At 37.7% G+C, this 22,884-nt stretch overlaps 1 protein-coding gene across 1 annotated transcript in view; it reads right to left on the bottom strand.

The window, feature by feature from the left end:
* The window catches only part of LOC148956437 (uncharacterized), a 570,204-nt gene that overhangs the window by 438,101 nt on the left and 109,219 nt on the right, over positions 1–22,884 (bottom strand). Inside the window, 2 exon segments of the mRNA XM_089090886.1 lie at positions 3,233–3,450; positions 20,942–21,143. Of these exon segments, the coding sequence (XP_088947012.1) occupies positions 3,233–3,450; positions 20,942–21,143 (420 nt within the window).

Raw genomic sequence — 22,884 nt, 5'->3', positions numbered from 1 at the left:
GAAAAAGAAACAATTATAAGAAATTTTAAGCATAAGCAGATGTCTATAGATTAGTAAGTGATTCCAAGGCCTATAATTTGTTTTCCTCATGGAAATCTATAACCAACAACGTCTTTAAAAATGCTTTTCTAGTATACAACCAATTTGTCTCCCAGTCTTAAGCCATACTTTTGTATCGGCATGTAAAACAAAGAGGGTGTTTTGGATATTCATTCGTGATAGTAAATATTAAAATAAATTTTGGGTAGTTTACAAGGCTGTATTCAGGGGTGAGAGAGTTACGGGGTTTTATCCCAATCGATATTTTTGGCCAATTCGTAGAACGAAATAAAAATGAATATAAACAAATTTTCAATGCGTTTTTTAAAGTTTTTTGTACCCCCCCCCCCCCTGAAGAAAAACACTCCCCGCTGCCCCCGAACAAAAACTCCGGATGTATCATTGGGTAGTTATTTTGTTGAACAGAAACGGCTCCCGAATTTTGAAGAGTATTTTTAAGGTAATTTTTTTCTAAGAGATATTACCTACACATGACATTTTATATATTTAGAACCCTCCGAAGATGGCATCCCGTAGTCAGTAATTTCTTCCATTAGAGCCAACATAACCACTTAAGTTATAAGAAAAAGTTGACGTTGATATAAAATTAAACTTAATCACTTTTCTTCTTCCAGAGAAACACTGATGAACAACCTGAATTTTTTCAGTGGAGCATAATCATTAGAGCAATACATTAATGATTACGGTGTCCGAAGGCATTTGGCTTTCTATTTATATAAGCTCAATATGACAATACAGCGATTAAAAATTCCTTTTTCATCATCAATGTTCAGCTAGTGCCAAATTCTCGCCTACACATTCTCGGTTTAATTGTACTGTACAAACAAAATGACATGAAGAATGACTTGACAGTCAGAAAAACAGCTGATAAAATGCTTTGATCATTTCACCCTACAAGAAATATTGTTACAGTAGTAATATTTAAAATTTTAACAATCAGACATTTCCTGGTAACGAACTGTAAGTAAGGAGCGACTCGGCCCAGCCGTAACCGAAACTAAAAAACAGAATATTAAAAAGCCAAAAAAATTTGCTTTTTATGCTGATTCCAAATATACAAAATTGAATGTTAGGCTTTAATGTTACCCATCAAAAAATACGAGCATGAGAAAACTTGAGTGATTTTCAAAGAAGGGGGAACACATAGCAAAGAATAGTAGCTTGCATGGGATTCTGAATTATGCAATATATTTCTCTACATGGCCATGTTGAAAAACTAGCACTCCAAGATGGTACAAATGTAGGAAACCTTGGACATGGTTTCCTAAAACACATATGTGTTTTTACTTAGACTTGTAGCTAAGTTTGATCCGCTACTAGTAATTATCCTTAAGCATGCCACAGAAACTCCAAAAACTGTCTCATATTTGTCACTACAGATTCATTCATCTTCTGGCATCTACAGTTCCAAATCAACTAATAAACGATATCAAAACAAATGAACATTTAGACTTTTGTTTGATTTAAGTCCTCATATATCTATTCGAGAACAAATGTCCCATGTCGGTAGGTATGTAGATGTTTATTTTATTAATAAAAAGTTTCCATCAAAGAGTATTTTTGGGTTTTATTGAAATACATGCTAGAGGTGCAGTCTCAATCGAAAATACAATTTTAGAGAAATTAAAATTTCGATGAAATTTCATTCACCAAACGGCAGATCAAATTGTTACGATAATGCTGCCGTGATGACAAAAAATCATCAAGCATTATTTGGAAATTATGATAGTCATTCATTGAATTTAGTATTAGTCACTGCAAGCTAAACAAGGTCCAATGGCCGTGACGTGTTTTGGAATACTACTACAACTCACCGCAGCACCAAGCCGCCTTAGGCCAACACAGCTACGCACGCTCCTCCTCCATCCCTATCTATTCAAGGCCTCCCTTTTTACACCCTTCTACGAAGTTCTCATTTCCTTTAAATCTTTCTTTATGACGTCCTCCCACCCCAGACGAGGACGACCTGCTTTATGTTTTGGAATAATTGAAAAGATATATCACTTACAAAGCTTTCACTTACAGAAGTTAAAGAGTAAAGTTGAAACTTAAACGAACAAAATTATTGGTCCAGACATGATGCAAGATATATTTACAAAATAGCTCGAATAAAGTGACTCGTGATCTTTTCCAATACATGTGGAATTCTAGAAACTAGTACCTTACTTTACTAAACTATGAGCCTGCTTCATTTTTTTTTTTTTTTTTTTTAATTTAACTGAAAAGTAATTGAAATCATGGTAGGTGAAAGACTATTCAGACGCTTATAAATTATTAGTCCTTTATTTTAAGCAAACTGCTCCTAGAACTTTCTGCTGATAAGAGAACATCCTGCTTGTTTTCTTGGGGATGGGGGATCGGTTTTATGTCTTCAGTAAAGCTAGAGTTTTTCGAAAATATTATGAGTCATGAGTATCAGTTTATTTGAGCTAGTTTTGTAGATATATCTTACAGAATCTGCGAAGCAATAGTTTTGTTAGTTTAAGCTTCAACTTTGCTCTATACTTCCATAAGAAAAACTTTGTTCTATTGTGATCAATCAAATGCAAGAATGATTATTCTGCTACATTTTACTGTCAGATATTTCTAACATTTACCTGTTTTACCACAATAATCAAAAACAACCAGTTTTAGCACAAATAAATAAAAAAACTGTCAAAAAACATAAATAGACAGAAAAGTCAATACAAATATAGGAGCCTTAATCAGATCTTTTTTCATACAAGGTCATGGGCGCCAATATGGGGGGGAGGGGGGATCCAGTCCCCCCCCCCCTGGCTGAATGATGCTGCCTTATGTTTTGTTTTGAGATTTCTATTATACAGCATAAGAAGTGCCGATTAGACCAGCTAAGCTCCACCCCTAAAATTCAGCTTATGGGCGCAAATGTAGCCTACAAGGTTACCTAATATTGAAGACGAAAAAAACAATCGGACATAGCACAAACGAAAAAACAGACTAATTGGTCACAAACATTACTTTGTTACTTCCTTAGCCTCTCATACAGCAAGTTTACAAGTTTTTCAGTTTACCACCCAATTACCAAACTCTGCCTAGCTAGTTGCACAATTGAACTTTAGCTATTTATATCAAAGCATAAGATGCTTAGATTCAAAAAGAGATAATTTGGTTAGAACGAAAGCCTAACTAGAGAATAACAGTAGGCGAATACCTGAAAAAATTCTAATCTTTCATCATCAGGAAAATTAAGAGCTTCATTTGCTTTTTCTAGCCATTCTTTCAGATCACTGCAGACTGGAGTCCAGCGGCGCCAATATCCCAAAACTTCTTCAAGCATTGCTTGAACACAACGGAGTTCTGTAGAAATGACTCTCCATTTTTCACCGGAATCGTACGTAAACTGTACTATTTCTTCCATTTCCTTAACATCTGAAAGTTAAAAGAATATTTTTTCAACTTGAAACTAGTTAAATTATATGGAAACGATTCACGCATACCAAATGACAGGGCTACGAATTCGAATAAAGCGCAATGGCAAAAGGCTCTGCTTTTGAAAAAAAGAAAGAAAAAGAAAAAAATTATATAAATTAATTTATTTAACGAAAGATTTTTCAAAAGGGTGAAGTAGAGCAGTCTTGGATTACTTCTTGGAGGAACTGATTCCATTGACTTTGCACCCAATATACAAATGTGTGAGCTATATTCCTGACATATTTCAAGACTAACCCACAGCAATCCTACTATATACAGTACTATCTCCCGTGTACATTTCTTCATACCCAAAACAATAGAGAGCGAATGCACGCCGGCTTTACTTTTACAAAACGAGTTAGAAAACTAATAATACCTATTTGAATTTACACTTTATCCTTTTGTTCCTTGCCGTATTTGCAGAAATGGAGGGGAGCAACCAAGATAAGGACTAATAAGATTTTGGTTTCTCTAGCTCAAAGAGCATCTCACCTTATTTCATGCAATGCATACAAAAATGAATCCACGCTAACAGGTATTCATTACATTTCTTATATCTTACTTCAATCTCCGGGGATATTCGATGGAAAAAACTGAAATGTTTAATTACTTGACTCATAGCAGGTATGTTAAATAAAATAAAAACACTAATAAAATATAAATATTGTGCCTCAAGTTCAGAAATTTCGGTGATAAAGATGATTTTCATTGCAAAATAACTTCGAAATTTAAATTGCCAATTTCATGAACAACTTTTCAGTCTGATAGTGTTTCTACTGAATCGTTAATTCCCCCACCCCCTGTCCAAAAGAAATCATGTGACTAAAATCAAAGGCACTTCTTATGGAAAGGGTGGTCGCATAAACTTTGGAGGAGGCTCAACTGAATTGAAAGTTCTAGTTCCCTTTTTGAGAGCCAAAAGTGATCGAAGGACAACTAACAGCCCCCCCCCAAGCCCTATTTTCTCCAAATGTATCCGATCGAAATTTTGAGATTGCCTTTTGGTTCAATATTATCCAAAGATCACATAACAATACCTCCAGGGCTGACACAACCCCCCACCAGAGCCGGAGAGCAAGGGTTGTAAGTTATAACCCGGGGGCATATAAGGTTTTTTATTGAAGGAGTGGTCGTATAAACTTTATAGGAAACGCATTTGATTGGAAACGGAAAGTTCTAGTTCCCTTTTTAAGAGTCATAAGTGATCCGAGTGCAACTAGACCCCCCCACCAACGCCCTCTTTTCCCCAAACGCATTCGATCGAAATTTTGAGACATTCATTTTTTTCGAAATAGTCCAAATATCATATAACAATGCCTCCGGGGTTGAAACGACCCCCAGAGTCCAGAGCAAGGGTTGTTAGTTATTATTGGTGCATGAATGGCTTTTATATAATGAGTGGTCGCATAAAATTTGGAGGAGGCTCATGTGATTAGAAATCGAATGTCCCCACAACCCCCAGGGTAAAGATTGTAAATTATCCAATTTGTCCATTTTTAATATGAAGGATCTATGATTGGAAAAGGGGGGAATGTTTGGTCGTGGGTACGTCAGAAAAGACTAAGGGTATTGAGCTGAAATTTCGCGGAATGTTGAGAAATATGGTGAGCTAAATAAAAAGATGCTATCTGCATCCATGTTATCAAAACACATATCTACAATGTTTGTAGGAACGGGTCGGGGTATTAATTTGAAACTTTCAGGGCCGCTACTACTACTACAGCTACAAATGCAACTAGTGACTACTTCCAACTGCGACAACTTGCGATTGTGACTGCGACTGCTTGCAACTGGTACTGCATTCACTTGTGACTACTTTCAGAGAATGTTAGGGATGTTAAAGGAATCATAACACGTTATATGCATCAGGAACGGCTGAGGGCATTAAGTCGAAACTTTCAGGGTATAAGGATTAGTGTTTGTAGCTTAGGTAATGCTTACTACTACTACTACTAATACTAACAACTCACCGCAGCACCAAGCCGCCTGAGGCCAACACAGCTACGCACGCTCCTCCTCCATCCCAATCTATTTCAAGCCTCCATTTTTACACCCGCCCACGAAGTTCCTATTTCCTTTAAATCTTTCTTTATGACGTCCTCCCACCGCAGACGAAGACGACCTGCTTACCGTTTAGCCCTGGACGGTTGGCCGAAAAGAACAATCTTCGGCAATCTGTCATCCTTCATCCGCACAACGTGCCCTAGCCACCTCAACCTTTCTTTCATTATAGCCCTAGAGAGCGGTATTGAACCACATTTTTTGTACAGCCTATAGTTTGACATACGGTGAGTCAGCCAGGTACCCATAACAATCTGTAGGCAATTTTCCTGGAAATCACATAGCAAATTTTCATCCGCTTTTCGGAGCGGCTATGCTTCAAAGCCATATTTGACCACTGTCATTACTGTTACTTCCAATATTCTAATCTTGTTTTGTAGACTCATCTTTCTATTCTTCCAAACTTTTTTTAACTGTGAAAAAACACCCTGAGCCTTGGCTATTCTACTTTTAACATCTTCACTGCTCCCACCATCTTCACTAATAATACTACCAAGGTAAGTGAAGCTGCCCTCCCGATCAATCTTTTCATTATCCAACGTCACCTTTTCATATTCACTTATTCCTAGCCTTAGTGACTTAGTCTTTTTAAAATTTATTTTCAAACCTATTCTAGCACCCTGAACTCGCAAAACCTCTAAAACTTCATTCATTTTGCTCACACTTTCATCTAGAATGCTTAAATCATCAGCATAATCTAAGTCCAGGAGACTTTTTCTTCCCCAGTTTGATTCCGTGGTCTCCCATAGCCTTTCCTCTACTCCTTAAGACAAAGTCCATCAAAATAATCCATATACAGAAGGATAGACCAAAACCCTGCTTAACTTCTGATGTAATACAAAAACGGCTATTTACCTCATTTACAACCTTAAGCGCAGCTGTGTTGTTCTCGTACATAGCACTAATCCCTTTAATGTATTCATCTGGTATACCAGACCAAGGATAAAACCTTTACTAAAGCTCTTCTATAAACAGAATGGAACGCTTGCTCATAATCAATAAAACTGAGGACCAAAGGTGTTTGACAACTCAGCCATTTCTCAATTATTAGCCTAAGAGTGACAATTTGGTCGACACATCCTCTACCTTTTGTAAAACTGCACTTTTCTTCTCTGAATACATTGTCTACGGCATCTCTCAGTCTAAAAAGTATCATATTACTAAGTAATTTACTATCTACAGAGACCAGACTAATGCCTCGATAATTACCACACTCACTTTTATCACCTTAATGCTTACGGGGATTTTAAACTAAATAAAAAGACAATAAGTACACCCATGTTATAAACAGAGTATATCTGCAATATTTTTGGGCCAGCTAATGGTCAGAATATTCAATAAAAAAAAAAGTGCATTAGGTTGTTTAGGTGTAATTATAAAAAAAAATTCGCAAAAGAAATTTTCAAGGAATAGAATTAAGACAAGCAAAAATTAATTCTAATAATAATTCAAACTCAAAACGACCAGAAATTATTATTAAAGAATAAATGAAACCCAAAACAAACAGAAATTAAATTAACAATCATAGCAAATACACAACACGTACGTTGTACATGTAGCAAATATGCAAATAAACAACAGGTACTAATATAAATGAATTACAACATAAATGGATACAACAGTTACTAATATAAATATATAAATATTAGTACCTGTTGTAGGTTTGTTTGCAATGATTGTTTATTTAATTTCTGTTCGTTTTGGGTTTGATTTAATCTTTAATTGTAATTTCTGTCGTTTTGAATTTGAATTATTAAAGGGATTTATTTCCGCTGATCTTAACTATACAATGGCCTTTACTTTGCTTGGAAAAATTTCTTTTTTGGAAAGTTTTTTTTAAGTTCATATTATGAAATGTAGACCTTCAGAAACCGATTTAACAATACTTTCTAAATATATTTGAAATCCCTATCTGCACAATTTGATAAGAATATTTTCATAAGTCTGCACTCTAAGCGAACATGATTTTTGTAGCAATACACTTTTCTGGAAGAATTTAGCCTTATTTGAAGACTTCATATGGAATGGATGGCCTTAGAAACTTTGGAGAGGACTCGTTTGCTTGAAATTGAAGGTTCTAGCGCCTTTTTAAGAGTCAGAAGTTATGGGAAGACAACCTACCCCTTTCCTACGCCCTTTCTAACTAATCTCCTCGCGAAGAAAACAGATCAGAATGTTCAGATAGCAGTTTTGTTTAAAATAATTTAAAATTCAAATAACTATACCACTGGAGGTGGCATGACCCCCTCCCCCAGCCCCTGGAACAAGGGCTGTAAGTTATGCAAGTATAGCCATTTTGTTCAGCATGGTCGCAAAATATAATAAATATGTCTTTGAGGACGACTTAGTCCCCCACAGTTACCAGGGGAAGGACTGCAAGTTATAAACTTTGCCCATTGTTTGCATATAGCATTTGTTATTGGGAAGTATACAAAAGTTTTCAGGAGGGATTATTTCTGGTGGGGGGGGGGTCCAAGGAGGGGGTTACGTGGGATGATCTTTCCATGGAGGATGTTTCTTTAGCGGAAGGGACATGGTCATAAAGGAAGCACTGGATTTCCAGGCATTATTTAAAAAACAGTCAGAAATTAAATAAAAAAACAAGTTTATTTGACTAAAAGCAAGAGACAACATCAAAACATGAGACGAACACAAATTATTACGTGAATGAGGGGGTTCGCCCCTCGTTAGTACCTTACTCTTTGCGCAGAAGAGCTATCTATTCTAATTAAACGGCCTTTGTGATTCTGGGAGTTGTGATTCGAACAAAATTCAAACTTTAGCGTAAAGAGCGTATTGACCAGGGGGGCAAACCCCCTCATATACGTAATAATTTCTGTTCGTTTTAAGTTTAATGTTGCTCCTTACTTTCAGTTGAAAAAAACTTGTTTTTTTTATTTAATTAATACAATGATCGAAACTGTTCCCATTTATTCGTATTTGCTTTAAAGAATAAAATTGTCAATCAAATGTTTAAAAGGCGATCGGCAAATAAAACAATTGCATTTGCTGACTGGCGATAATTGTTGCACTGAAAATTACTTTCAGGAAAGTATAAGTAACGTACCTCACTAGCCAAAATGTTTGAAAGGAGGGGCAATGGATTTTACCGACTTAATGTCGGTGTTATAGTTGAGCCAAAATCAAAACCAGCATTAATTCCAAAACGTTCAAAAATTAAATAAAAAAAAACAATTATTTTAGCTGAAAGTAAGGAGCGACATTAAAATTTAAACGAACAGAAATTATTCCGTATATGAAAGGGGCTGTTATCTCTTCAACGCTTCGCTCTTTACGCTAAAGTTTTTTCATTGTTTGAGAAAATAGAGTTGCGAGAAAGAGTCAAACTTTAGCGTAAAGAGCGAGGCGTTGAGGAGGGGACAGCCCCTACCATATACGAAATAATTTCTGTTCGTTTTAATTTTAATGTCACTCCTTACTTTCAGTTAAAAAAGCTTGTTTTTTTCTATTTAATTTGATTAAAGAGGTTCTAAAGAAGCTTAAAAAGAAGTTTTGTTGTGGGTCGGATGGTATATGTGTTCACTATTTTGACTTTGCCAGAAATTACCCTTTTGACAATATGGCTTTACTGTTCGAGATGATTTTTACAGTAGGAGTTGTGCCGATTGCTTATGTGATGGTGTTGTAACGCCGATTTTGAAAAAAAGGGAAACAGCTTTCTCAATATTCGTCTTATAGGCCCATTACAGTTTCTAGTGTGCTTTCGAAGATTTTGAGTTATTGACTATTGAACATATCCGACAACAGTGTGTCATGCCTCCTTTTCAGTTTGGGCTTCAACCGCGTCACAAAGGCCGAAAATTATACTGAAAATTATTCTATAGGCAAATCTAAGAAAATGTAATTACGGAACGAAAACAGGTCATTTATCTGAAAAGAAAAGAAACAGGGCTAGAACCCCAACACCTCCCCCCGTAAGATAAATGACCGTCCACATACACATAACTTCAACTTTACAAAATCCATTTGCCTTCTCTCTTCCACCAGTGTCTGTGCTACTGATTCCATCACTTGGCTCTGGATCAGTTTTCATCTACGCATCTCTAGTGTAGAACCAGTATGGTTTAGATCGTGTAGAATCCGCATTAGATTTTCAATGTTGAAGTCTCCAAGATTCGTAGAAAATAATCGTGCGCAGCACAATCAAAACACAAATTTTCTCGCTCTCACGAATTTACATTTGAGAGGAGCAGAGAATCAGTTTCTGGCACATTTGATGATACCAGCCATCATGAAAGATTGGCCTCTTAATTTCCATCTGTGGAAACAACCCCACATCTCAATAAAAAAGTAAATTGCCCCTTGACATAATTTCAAATAATATAAGGCCGAAAATGCAAAGGCCTGTGAAAAAGATAAGGGTACAGGGAATGAAGTAAAGTTTTGAGCAAGCCATGAATCCCCTTTTTTCTGGGCTCCCTCCCCTGGGATAATCAAATGCAGAGTATGCTTTGATGCTAATTGAAGTTGAAATTTGGATACATCTCCCACTGAATACAATTTGCCGGAAATAATTGTCGATTCCCATGAAGAGTAAAAACTATGAATAGGGTTACTGGACAAAGGTTTGGGTGAAATGTGAAGTAACTGGGAGAGAGTATCCCCCAAAGACTTCAGATCAGAGAGGCAAAACCACGGTAAAGAGATCACGACTTGTCCGCCAGGTGTGCATTGAGGAAAAGGGCTATCTTTCGCGACTTCCCGCAGGGTATCTTCCCCAAGGGATTCCTCCCCCTCATAAAGGATCGACATATCTTTTGAGTTGATAATACTAATCTCAGATTCCTTTCAAAGTTTTTCCAATCTGACTCGACATTCAATATCTCCCACCTTTCCCCCAACCCGTTGTAGGTCATTCATCTCTATTTCGTAATCATCTTGTTTTATCCCCCATGGGTCTTGGACCTCTTTTCCCCCCTATTATTTATGTTATCAAGGCACAACCCATCCGACATTTTTTTTAATTTTTTGCCACTCCAGGCTGAATCTCCAAATTTTGTCTCTTTTTTACACTTCTCTTTTCATCTCTACTTTTCTCAATTTTGTCATTCACGATAAAAAAAAATCATCGTTAAATCTGATTTGGATTCCAGTGTTCACCATCTTTGACTCCATTACTTCATTGTAGCTCCGTTTAATATCTCATTTCTCCTTCTTAGTTTTCTTTACTTTTACCACCGAACCAAATAGTTCGTTATCAAATGGGAACTGAACTTCAACATTTGGTTTTTCATATTGTACTAAAATTTCATGAACTTTACAAGAGAAAGCATGCACAATGAATTTTATCTCTTTTTTTTCTGGTACAGTCAGTGCTTCACTTTGGAAAATAGTTCTTGGCGTCTAATATTCGTTAAATGTGTTCTGAAGTTTTCCATTTTCTGAAGATTTTCCTGAAAAATCATTTTCGCGCGTCTTAGTTTCAATATTATGTTGTCTTTTTACTTTTACATCGCATTTCTATGAATTATCAATATTTCGACCCCGCGTATCAAGCATTTCGCTTTTTCAACAAGGTAACACAGCCTCCCAATTTGTTTCATGGCCCAGTCCACCTCCCCCGTAGTTAATGAAGTTGTATATTGTTCCGGGCTTCTAACCCATGCGGATCTCTTGTACGTTTGAAAGTTTTTCCCTGCAATTATTTGCATTAGTTCTCTTCTATCCTCTCTATCTGCCTCTTCCCTTCGTTCTCTGGCTATTCTATCTGTCTTTTTCTTTCGTTCTCCGGGTCTTCTGTCAGCCTCTTACTTTTTTCTCCTGTTACTCTGGTATTCTCTCTTTCTTTGCCATCTTCCTTCATTTTTCTTTCTCTAGATATTTGTTCTTCCTTCGTTAAATTTAATATTTGTTGGGTCATATCTGTTTGAGTACTTTTTTGTGAACCCCTGCTGGATCTCGATTCAACACTGCTTCTTCTACTCGGACTGCTTTGATTCCGTCAGTTATTATTTCTTCTTAATTCATTTTCTAAATCTGTTCGTTCTCTATCAGTATTGTCTCTTTCTTTATAGGTTACTCTAGCCCTTTCATCCTCTTTTCTATTCTATCTAATTTCATCTTTCTCAGCCTGCATTTTTTCCTTATATTCTCGGTGCTCTCTCTCAAAGGCCTCCATATTAGCCTTTCTTTCTATTTTCCTACTTTTTCTACGGGCTTCACTCGCCCTTCTCGGTCTTGAGTTAATCTTATCTCTGTCCGACATTATTTCAAAATTCCGTTAACTTCAAAATACCTCTTCAGTCTAAATAAAAATTCTTTTATCCATTTAACTTCCGGTTTCTAGCGAATATTTGCTGTGTCTCACTTAGCCCGTTATTTGTGAACACTAAGTAGTTGCGTGATATATTGATTTGTAAATTTTTTATTATAGTCTGATTAGGCACAGCCCATTCAGATCTTCATAATTTTATTAGTTGATTCAGTATTTTTTTCTATTTATATGTAATCACAATAGGCTACTCTGTAGGCCAAATTAACTTGTCTCTTCGAAAACGCAAAATTCTTTTACTATCAGTGCTGTTGATAGTTCCTTTTCTTGCTGCCACCAATATTATAGTGGTAACCACCACTTGCATCAGTGTTACACTGGTAATCTACAAATATCGGGGTTCTAAATACCCAATTTAAAGTACACCCTGCCCCAGGGTATGATAACGTGATCGAGTGGTCAAACGGCCACTTTCTAAGTCCAAGTGTACCCGCCCTGGGTTACCACTAAAAGTCTCTAGCTCTCTCCTTGGAGGTAACAAATCCCCCTGTCAATATAATAATGACGGTATCTCGTAACTCTGTTCCTACCCTGCCTGGGTTCCGGGAAAATTAGTACACAGTTTGTAGCAAATACCTTACTTGTATTCTTCCAAACGGACACATATAACAACACAAATATGCTTCCCCAAACGGGGTCAAAATGCAGACTAACTCAAAAATAATATTCTGTACAGCAACTGTTCATAGGAGTGGACCTTCGCTTGGCCCAGCCAATCCTCTCAATCCCCATTCAAAACCCATTCTACTTTTTCTTAGATTTATCTTTCAATGATTCAAACCAGGAAGTCCAAAATAGAATTTAGTTCAAAGCTTACTTATTGCAAAACAAATATAGCTTAGTAACGAGACTTTAAACTGTCATTGAAAATTATACTATAGGCAAATCTAAGCAAATGTAATTACGGAACGAAAACAGGTCATTTATCTAAAAAGAAAAGAAACAGGGGTAGAACCCCAGCAGTCGGTTTTACCTACTACTTTTATTTCACAAATAACTACTACAATGTCCGTTGCTATCATAACATTATTACCTGGAGACAAATTGCTCCCTGCATTATTTTACCATAAGCTGCATTTCCACGATTAATTATTACCTATGAAATCCGTTTGAACTGTCTAGGACAGGGAACCCTTGGATTCTGCCAAAACATTGTCTAGGACAGAGAACCCTTAGAATCTGCCCTTTGAACATGCCCTTTGAACTAAGGTGGCATTAATGTCGCCACTTGGAATGTCCTGACGCAGTACCAGCCTGGTTCTAAGCTTCTTTTAGAAAATGAACTAAGAAGATACAAAGTAACGATCGCAGGAATAACAGAAACTCCCCTAATGGGAAGCGGCAAAGAAGATATTGGAGAAGGGCGGACACTGCTTTGATCTGGTAGACCCCAAAGAAGAGGGGGAGTCGGTCTTATTCTCAACAATTTCACTCGGAAATCCCTATTGTCATTTACAGACTATCTCACCACGTCTAGTAAGAGCGAGAATCAACGGCAAGCGCGGGAAGTTAACTGTTCTTATCTGCTATGCACCGACAAACGAGGCTCAAAATGAAGATAAGGACAACTTCTATGCGCTACTGTCCTCCAAGCTCTCCTTCGTACCTCCACACGAATACCTTCTAGTCCTAGGAGATTTTAACCCTGGTGTGGCTAACAGCTCTGGTCTGTACGATGCAGCTGTTGGACCTGTGACAGTTGACGCTCTGAAAGATAATGGTGAGCGGCTGCTCAATTAATGCATCATTCACACTCTATCAGTCACAAATACTTGGTTTGTGAGAAAAAAAATTGCGAAGTACACATGGTACGGCAATGATGGCAGGACAAAAAGATGCTTGACTACATAATTGTTCAACGACGCTGGCTTTCTTCTGTCCAGAACTACCGCTCATACAGAGGTGCGGAGCTCGGCAATGCCGACCATCGTCTCGTCTCTGCAAGGATAAAACTCCGGCTGAGGGCCAATAAGAGTAACTCCTCATCCACCAAGAAGATAGACACCTCTGGAACTGAAGCAAGATCACTCAGTTTGCGAGCGGTATATGGTTGAAGTCTCTGACCGCTTCGAGGCTCTCCAGCTGTGTTCAGAAAGCGAGTCAGCATGGACCACTTTCAGAGACAATGTTCTCAGAGCACATACCGAAGTTGTGGGCTCGAAGCCGAGAAATAAGAAAGAATGGATTAGCAACCAGACGTTTGAAATAACTGAGCAGAGACGATGAGCGAGATTACGAGGAGATATGACACTCTACAGACAGATCAACAAACAGCGCAACTCCTTGCTTCACAAGGACAAGAAAGACTTCATTACGGGTAATGCCGCTGAGCCCAAGCAAGCTGTCCAAAAGAAAGACACAGGCGCAACATTAAAGATCCTGCGCCAGCTCACTGGCCAACATGTCATGACGTCTACAAGCCTGAAAGCAGCGAATGGAGAAACTACATACGACCAGTCTCAATGTGATGGTCTCTGGAAGAAACACTTTAATAAGCTGCTAAAATCATATCCACCCGATTGCATTGACCCAGGGCTTGTTGCCGCTGCTGCAGAAGCTATCTCCCGAGCTGAGAAAATTCTCCAAATTTTCTTCCGAGGAGATTAAATCGGCCATGAGGAAACTGAAAAACAATAAAGCAGCTTGCACCTGTGGCATCACTTCAGAACTACTTACTACGTGTGGCCCTGCCATGATACTTTGGCTGCAGATAATGTTCAGCGTAATCTGGCGCACTGAAGTTATACCGTCAGACTGGAAGAAAGGAGTCATCGTACCAGTGTTTAAGCGCAAGGGCAACAAGACAGATTGCAACGACTACCGTGGTATCACCCTACTCTCTTTCCCTGGAAAGTTGTTTTCAATGCTCCTGTTGAAACGTGCCATAATTTTCCTACGTGCTTTGCGCCGCAACCAACAAGCCGGATTCATGCCAGGAAGATCGACAACTGAACATATTCATACGGTCAGGCAGATCGTTGAGAAGGCACTGAAATTCCACAAGAAAACTTACATAACTTTCATTGACTATCGCTCTACCTTTGACACTGTTGACAAACAGTCTCTTTGGCTAATCCTAAAAGCTGTGGGCCTACCAACAAAAATAGTCAGCCTCTTTAACGAACTCTAGAGCAGCACAGAAAGCGCCGTCCTTGTTAACGGGAAGCTTTTTTCTTCATTCCCCATCAAAAATGGTGTACGGCAAAGATGAAAGGCCGCACCTGAGCGGTTTAACTGGGTCATCGACCACATTTTGAACGAGACACACTGTGTGTACCCTTTTGGCATACGTTATGCCGGGAGGACTTTGTCTGATGGTGACATTGCCGACGATGTAGCCATCCTTAGCGAAAATCTCGACCATCTTAAGTCTACACTCGAGACGCTCTCCTCCATTACCTCCAGAGTTGGGCTGTAAATCAACTAGAAGAAAACGAATATCATGCCCATAGAAAAGACCGCATCGGCATCACCCTTAACTGTTGCGATGAACGGCCAAGCTGTTGACACGGTAAGGCAGTTCACTTATCTCGGATTAATTATATCATCAAATGACACACTTAACGTTGAAATCTCAGCGAGATCAGCCAAGGCAAGCTGTGTATTCGGACGGCTCCTCAGAGCAGTCTTCCACAAACTGCAAATTAGTCGACTTACAAAAGCCCGTATTTACAACGCCACAGTCTCAAGCATCATGCTGTACTCCTCTGAGACATGAACGATGACCCAAACACGGCTAAGAAAGGTAGATGCCATCCAAACTATGCACGTGCGTTGAGTTGAAGACTTTAAATGGTAGGAGAAGATCTTCAAAACTGATATTCCGAGAAGCAATAAGTTAATAAACCTTTGCACTCAAGTAGAAGCTTGTTCTCTAAGACCGTATAGCCATTTACCCCGCCTCCCGCGAACTACCCCTGCAAGGATCATGTCGGACTTCAATCCCTCGATTGTCTGGAAACGTCTTCGAGGGAGGCCGCAGACCAGATGGGCTGATGTTATAAATCAACACCTCTTCAACCGCAACATCGACCAAAATGAGGCCTCATCCTTAGCCCTAGACAGGGCTGCTTGGAGAAGATTGACAGCACTATCAACCAGTTCCCTCTACGCTGGAGACCCTGCTGAGCAAGAGCGTTAAGTCAAGTAAGTCAAAGTTAGTTTTCTTTCCCCACTGCATTCCTGGTCATAAAGCCATACGGGAGGGGAAGAGGTACGGAATGTTGTATATATTCTTGTTGGAAATTGCTTAGTGAGAGTGCTGCTAGATGCGAGCAGGCATCATTGGAGGTAATCAAACAGTTCGTGGTAACAAACTGTAAGTAAGGAGCGTCCCGGCTCAATGGTAACCGAAACTCTAAAAAACGGAATTTTAATACCAATAGATACATCAACAGTATCAAATTTTTATGCTGATTTCAAGTATATAAGTTTAATCAAGTTTAGTCTTACCCATCAAAGTTACGTGCCTGAGAAAATGTGCCTTATTTTCGGAAAAGGAGGAAACACCCCCTAAAAGCCATAGAACTTTTTTTTCCCTAGGGGTGATCATCTTATCGACCCAGTGGTCCTAAAGTACCGCGGGATGGCTCATTAGAACTGAAATTAAAAGTTCTAGTGCCGATTTTAAGTGACCAAAAGAAATGGAGGGCAACTAGGCCCCCTCTCACGCTCATTTTTTCCCCAAAGTCACCCAATCAAAATTTTTAGATAGCCATTTTATTCAGCATGATCGAGAAATATAATAACTATGTCTTTGAGGATAACGTAATTCCCCACAGTCCCCGGGGAAGGGCTGCAAGTTATGAACTTAGCCCAATGTTTTCATATAGCATTGGTTATTGGGAAATATACAGACATTTTAAGGGGGATTTTTTCTAGTAGTGAGGGGTGGTCGGGATTACGCGGGAAGATCTTTCCATGGAGGAAGTTTTCATGGGGGGAGGGGTATTGCTATGAAAGGGGCTCCGGATTTCCCAGCATTATTTGAAAACGATCAGAAATTAAATAAGAAAACAAGTTTTTTTATTGAAAGTAAGGAGCAATATCAAAACTTAAAACGAACATGAATTATCACGAATATGTGGGGGTTCACCCCCTAGTCAATACCTCACTCTTTACGCTAAAGTTTTTTTTATGTACTTTCACAACAGCTATTTATTCTAATTAAACGGCCTTTGTGATTAAGGGGTCATTCTTAAAGAATTGGAACAAAATTTGAACTTTAGCGTAAAGAACGAGGTATTGACTGGTGGGCGAACCCACTAACATACATAATAAAAATATACGAGTACTGAAGTTCGTTACGTAAGTTAATGCGTAAGTTACGTATATTTTTTATTAATAAAAACGTTCGTAAATAAAATTAAAGTTCTAGTGCCCTTTTTAAGTAACCAAAAAAATGGGAAGGCAACTAGGCCACCTCTTCCGCCCCTTTTTTCTCAAAATTGTCCAATCAAAACTTTCGAGAAGGCCATTTAGCCAAAATGAAAAGTAAAATTGATATGCAAATTTCGTTTTAATTATTCACGTACGGTGAGCCAAAATCAAAACCTGCACTAACTCAAAAACATTCAGAAATTAAATAAAGAAAAACAAGTTTTTTTTAACTGAAAGTAAGGAGCGACATTAAAACTTAAAACAAACAGAAATTTTTATTCCGTATATGAAAGGGCTGTCCACTCCTCAACGCCTAGCTCTTTACGCTAAAGTTTGACTTTCTCTCGCAACCCTATTTTTTAAAACGATAAAAACAACTTTAGCGCAAAGAGTGAGGCATTGTGGAGGGGACAGCCCCTTTCATATACGGAATAAAAATCGTAAAGAGGGAGGTATTGACTAGGGGTTAACCCCGTAATATTCGTAATAAAAATACACGAATACTGAAGTTCGTTACGCAGGTTAATTCGTAAGTTACATAAATTTATTACTAATAAAATCGTTCGTAAATAAAATTGAATTATAGTGCCCTTTTTAAGTAACCAAAAGAATTGGAAGGCAACTAGGCCCCCTCCTCCACCCCTTTTTCCTCAGAATCGTCCGATTAAAATTTCGAGAAAGCCATTTAGCCAAAAAAAGTAAAATTAATATGCAAATTTCGTTTTAATCATTCATGTACGTTGAGCCAAAATCAAAACCAGCATTAATTCCAAAACGTTCAAAAATTAAATAAAAAAACAAGTTTTTTTTAGCTGAAAGTAAGGAGCGACATTAAAATTTAAACGAACAGAAATTATTCCGTATATGAAAGGGGCTGTTACCTCTTCAACGCTTCGATCTTTACGCTAAAGTTTTTTTTATTGTTTGAGAAAATAGAGTTGCGAGAAAGAGTCAAACTTTAGCGTAAAGAGCGAGGCGTTGAGGAGGGGACAGCCCCTACCATATATGGAATAATTTCTGTTCGTTTTAATTTTAATGTCACTCCTTACTTTCAGTTAAAAAAGCTTGTTTTTTTCTATTTAATTTGATTAAAGAGGTTATACAGAAGCTTAAAAAAAAGTTTTGTTGTGGGTCGGATGGGATTTGTGTTCACCATTTTGACTTTGCCAGAGATTACCCTTTTGACAATATGGCTTTACTGTTCGAGATGATTTTTACACTAGGAGTTGTGCCGATTGCTTATGTGATGGTGTTGTAACTCCGATTTTGAAAAAAAGGGAAACCGCTTTTCAATATTCGTCTTATAGGCCCATTACAGTTTCTAGTGTGCTTTCGAAGATTTTGAGTTATTGACTATTGAACATATCCGACAACAGTGTGTCATGCCTCCTTTTCAGTTTGGGCTTCAACCGCGTCACGGTTGCTACCACGCTTTAAGCAGTTTATGTACAATATTAAAGGATGCTTTAGCTATTGGCGCGTATGACATTAGTAATGCAATCGGATCTCTAATTCATTCTCAGGCTTCCATCGCCTGAATCTAAAACCATGAGAAAAAAAATATAATGCGGACTTTAACGGAATGAAAACATGTCAAGCTGATAAAAATTGAGAATTTAAATCCAGCTAATAAATCACAAATCGCTATCGCCAAAAATCATTCGTCAAAGAAGGAGGGTCCGTATTCTCTGCCCAAATATAGATTGCAAAAACACGATGGCTAATCTTTGGGTTCATTCTACATATGCATAGATCGACCTAGCAGCTATTTCTCACTCTTAAAGTCAATTTCAGGGCAAATTTGGATACTATACTAATAATACTGTTAATAACTCACTGCAGCACCAAGCCATCTGAGGCTAACGCAGCTACGCACACTCGCCCTCTGTCCCAATATATTCAAAGCCTCCCTCTTTACAACCTCCCAGGTATTTCCCATTTCCCGTAACTTTTTTTCCTTACAACATCCTCCCACCCTGTTTGGGGACGATCTGCTTTTCGTTTGGTCCTAGACGGTTGGCCGACAAGGACAATCTTTGGCAATATGTCATCCTTCATACACAAAACGTGTCCTATCCATCTCATTGTTTCCCTCATTATAGCCGTAGAAACAGGGATTGAACCACATTTTTCGCACTGTTTACTGTTGGAGACACGGTCAGTCAGTTGGGTACCCAAAGCAATCCGTACATAACCATAACGCTTCAGAACCATAATTGACTCATGCCAATTATGCAATTTCAGTACCAACACTCTTTCACTTTTTAATACTTAGGACGAAATTTTTAATTAGACCCTCTTACCTTATTTTAATACACCCTATTTTTAAAAAGACCCCAACCGAGGCCCCGCGGCAATTTCATTTCTGTGATTGAGCTTTTTTTATTCTTTATGAGTTCCTAAAATGCTTACTCATTCCACAAAGATTTGCTAATTCCATATAGTGTTTTTTTTGTTTTTTTTTTAATTTAAGCACTTGAAATAACAGGATCTTATTAGGTGTATCAGAAATTTCAGTAATTATTTGGAGGAAAAAACAAGGTTTTTTAGAGCTGTTTGTGGCAACAGTGTTTTACTTTTTAATGCTGTCCATCCATTTCGTAAAATAAGAACATCTTATAAAAATAAGATGTTGCCAGGTATTTTTTATTTCCACCCATGAGACTGATCTGTTCCTCCTGTTTTCTTTCTGCAAGAACCTTCACTTTAATCATAACTTGGTACACATACATAATCACCACAAGGAAATCAAAGCAACTAATGTGTTAATGCAGAGCTTCAGCATTTAATTTTTTTAAAGGCTGATGCTCAAGAACTTCAATAATGGAATCAAAGCTGGTTCAATATGGTGTCCAGCTCTTTCACTCAGACGCTGATCTTGTTGTTGACATATTTCTTAGCTATATTGTCGGTTCAGCTCTCTCAAGTGTCCGGTTATAAGCTATAGCTTGCTTCATTCCTTTTGTAAATTAAATATAAAACAGGTTTTTCCAACTGAAAGTAAGGAGCAAAGTCAAAACAAACATAAATTATTACATATATGACGGGGTGCCTCCTCCTCAATACTTTGTTCTTTACGCTAAAGTTTTTTAGAGCTTCTAAATAAGCTGAAAATTCAAATTGAACGGCCCTTGTGTTTCAGGAGTATATAAAGAACGAGGTATTGAGGAGGGCGCAATCCTTCTCATAAACGTAGTAACTTGTGTTCGTTTTAAGTTTTGAAAAAGAATTTACTTTCTCATCGTTTTTTAAATCATGTGGGAAATCCCCTCATCCATAAAAGTTTTCTTACAAATACCCTCTTCCCCGCCCCCTAGTAGAAAGTTGTTGCCGCAGAAAATCATCTCTGGAGAACTTATCCCGTGGAAAACCCCCTCCCTAAGGAACGATACTCTAGACAATTCCAACACGCAAAAAATTTCCCTCCGACCAATTCTCCTTAGCATCTCCGCATGTAAAATTGAATTAGCAAAGAGAAAGTAAGACAAAAAAAAAGAATTTCGCATAAGAATTCTGACAAACCTCTCCAGTGTAAAAAATTCTCCTGGATAGTTCAACCCCTGGAGAGATCACTCCACACAGAAAATTCTTCCCAAGGAAAATCCACCGAGCAAAAAATTCCGACCCCCCCCCCCCCGAAAACGTCTGTATACTATAGTGTAATACCTGTGTAAACATCGAAGTTACAACAAAGAAAACTTTAAAAGTACTGCTTACCTAGTGTTACGACTTTCCTATACTCGTCAGCAACTTGTTGCATTTCCTGATAAGCTTTCTCGAATTCCTGGAAAATCTTATTTCTAGAAACAAAGGAGCGATATTGTTCCAAGAGCTGAACAATTTTGTCTTCTTTGCCGTATTTTACAGTCCAAGCACGAAGTTTACTCTCAGTTAAGTGAAGAAAGGCGACAATACAGCACTAAAAAAATACAAAAACATTACAACCTAAAAACATAACTTCGAAATAAAACAAACAGTATCGCAACAAATGCCTAACTTCCATATAAAACGACCAACATCACTGATTTCTTAGTAGGTCGTAGGAAACCCATCCTGTCAAAGGTTCCCTCTTGAGACAATAAGGAGTGAACTCATCCTCCTAATGAGTTCAAACGGCTCATGGTAACGAGCAGGAGGCAAAGAGCGAAAAGTTCCAAAGGTAAACGAAACCCCCAAAATGGAATTTTATTACATATCAAAATATACAGACCAAGAGAATCAGCTTTTTATTGTGATTCCAAATATAAGTATTACGTTCATTTTAAGCTAACCATCAAATATTATGGGCTTAAGCAAATGTGTATAATTATCAAACGGTCGTAAGAAATGCGAGGGGGCTCGTTCAAACAGAATTCCAAGATATAGCGTTTTTTTAAGTAATAACAATATATTTCCACAAAGAAATGTCCATTTTCACCTTTTTGGGAAATATGACCTTTCTCAAAGCAACAATGAGACAATGATCTAATAATAACTTTAAAAATATTGCTCTAATAGCCTGCAAATGCTGATTCCAAATATAAGTATTACATTCATTTTGAGCTACCCATCAACTATTATGGGCTTGAGCAAATGTGTATAATTATCAAACGGTCGTAAGATATCGCGAGAGAGGTCGTTCCAATGGAGTTCCAAGATATAGCGCTTTTTTAAGTAATAAAATATATTGTGCCACAAAAAAATGTCCATTTCTGCCTCTTTTCCCGGAAAATAAAATGTTGGCCTGAGTGGGGCCAAAAGCTATCAAGAAAAACTTTTAAGATGGCCATTTGGTTCAAAGCAATTTTTTTCAATTTAAGTCGATAGTGACTTAAAAATTTCAAAAAAAATATTATCTTTGAAGCACCAAGGAAAGCAGAGACGACATCTGATTCGTTGAATGAGTTAGATCGTCCGTTACGCAACTTGATGCATGCTTAAAAATTTGGAAAAATCGAGAGTTGATTTTTAAGGAAAAATACCTCAATATAAAGCAACTAAATTTTTAGTAGAAGGCGGCACTAAATTAAAAAAAAGAAACGTTGATGATAAATCAATGAAACATAAGCTAAAAACATATTAACATAGTAATTACTTCTGTTTATTTATTTTGACAGTTCAACATAGAAACATAGACGGAAAATTGGTACTACGCCAAAAAATACAGCACTAAAAAATACAAAACATTACAACCTAAAAACATAACTTCGAAATAAAACAAACAGTATCGCAACAAATGCCTAACTTCGATATAAATCGACCAACATCACTGATTTCTTAGTAGGTCGTAGGATATACATCCTGTCAAAGGTTCCTACTTGAGACAATAAGGAGTGAACTCATCCTTCTGATGAGGAAAATAAACAAACAAATTATATAGTATTATACAAAGCTGTATCCAAGGGTAGAGGGTAGGGGGTCAAACATCCCCCCCCCAAAAAAAAAGTTGGTCTAATTTGTAAAAACGTAACAAAAATGAATATTAACAAATTTTCTATGCGTTTGTTTTGGAAACCCCCTCCGAAAAAATTCCTTGTGTAACCCCCCCCCCCCTCCAGAAAAGATCCTGGATACGGCCCGGGTATTAAAAAAAATCGTATTTTCCGAAAGAAAAGTAAGAATAATAGTAATAATAATAATAAAAACTGTGTAATCAGGATGCCGAAGTAGGAAAAACTTTC

Source organism: Artemia sp. Qi Xiang Cuo, chromosome 1 (genome assembly GCF_049724085.1).
Source record: "Artemia sp. Qi Xiang Cuo chromosome 1, ASM4972408v1, whole genome shotgun sequence".
In the NCBI taxonomy this organism is placed as follows: Eukaryota; Metazoa; Arthropoda; class Branchiopoda; order Anostraca; family Artemiidae; genus Artemia; species Artemia sp. Qi Xiang Cuo.
The sequence above is the reverse complement of the archived record's forward strand: the minus strand, read 5'-3'. Positions and strand labels throughout refer to the sequence as shown.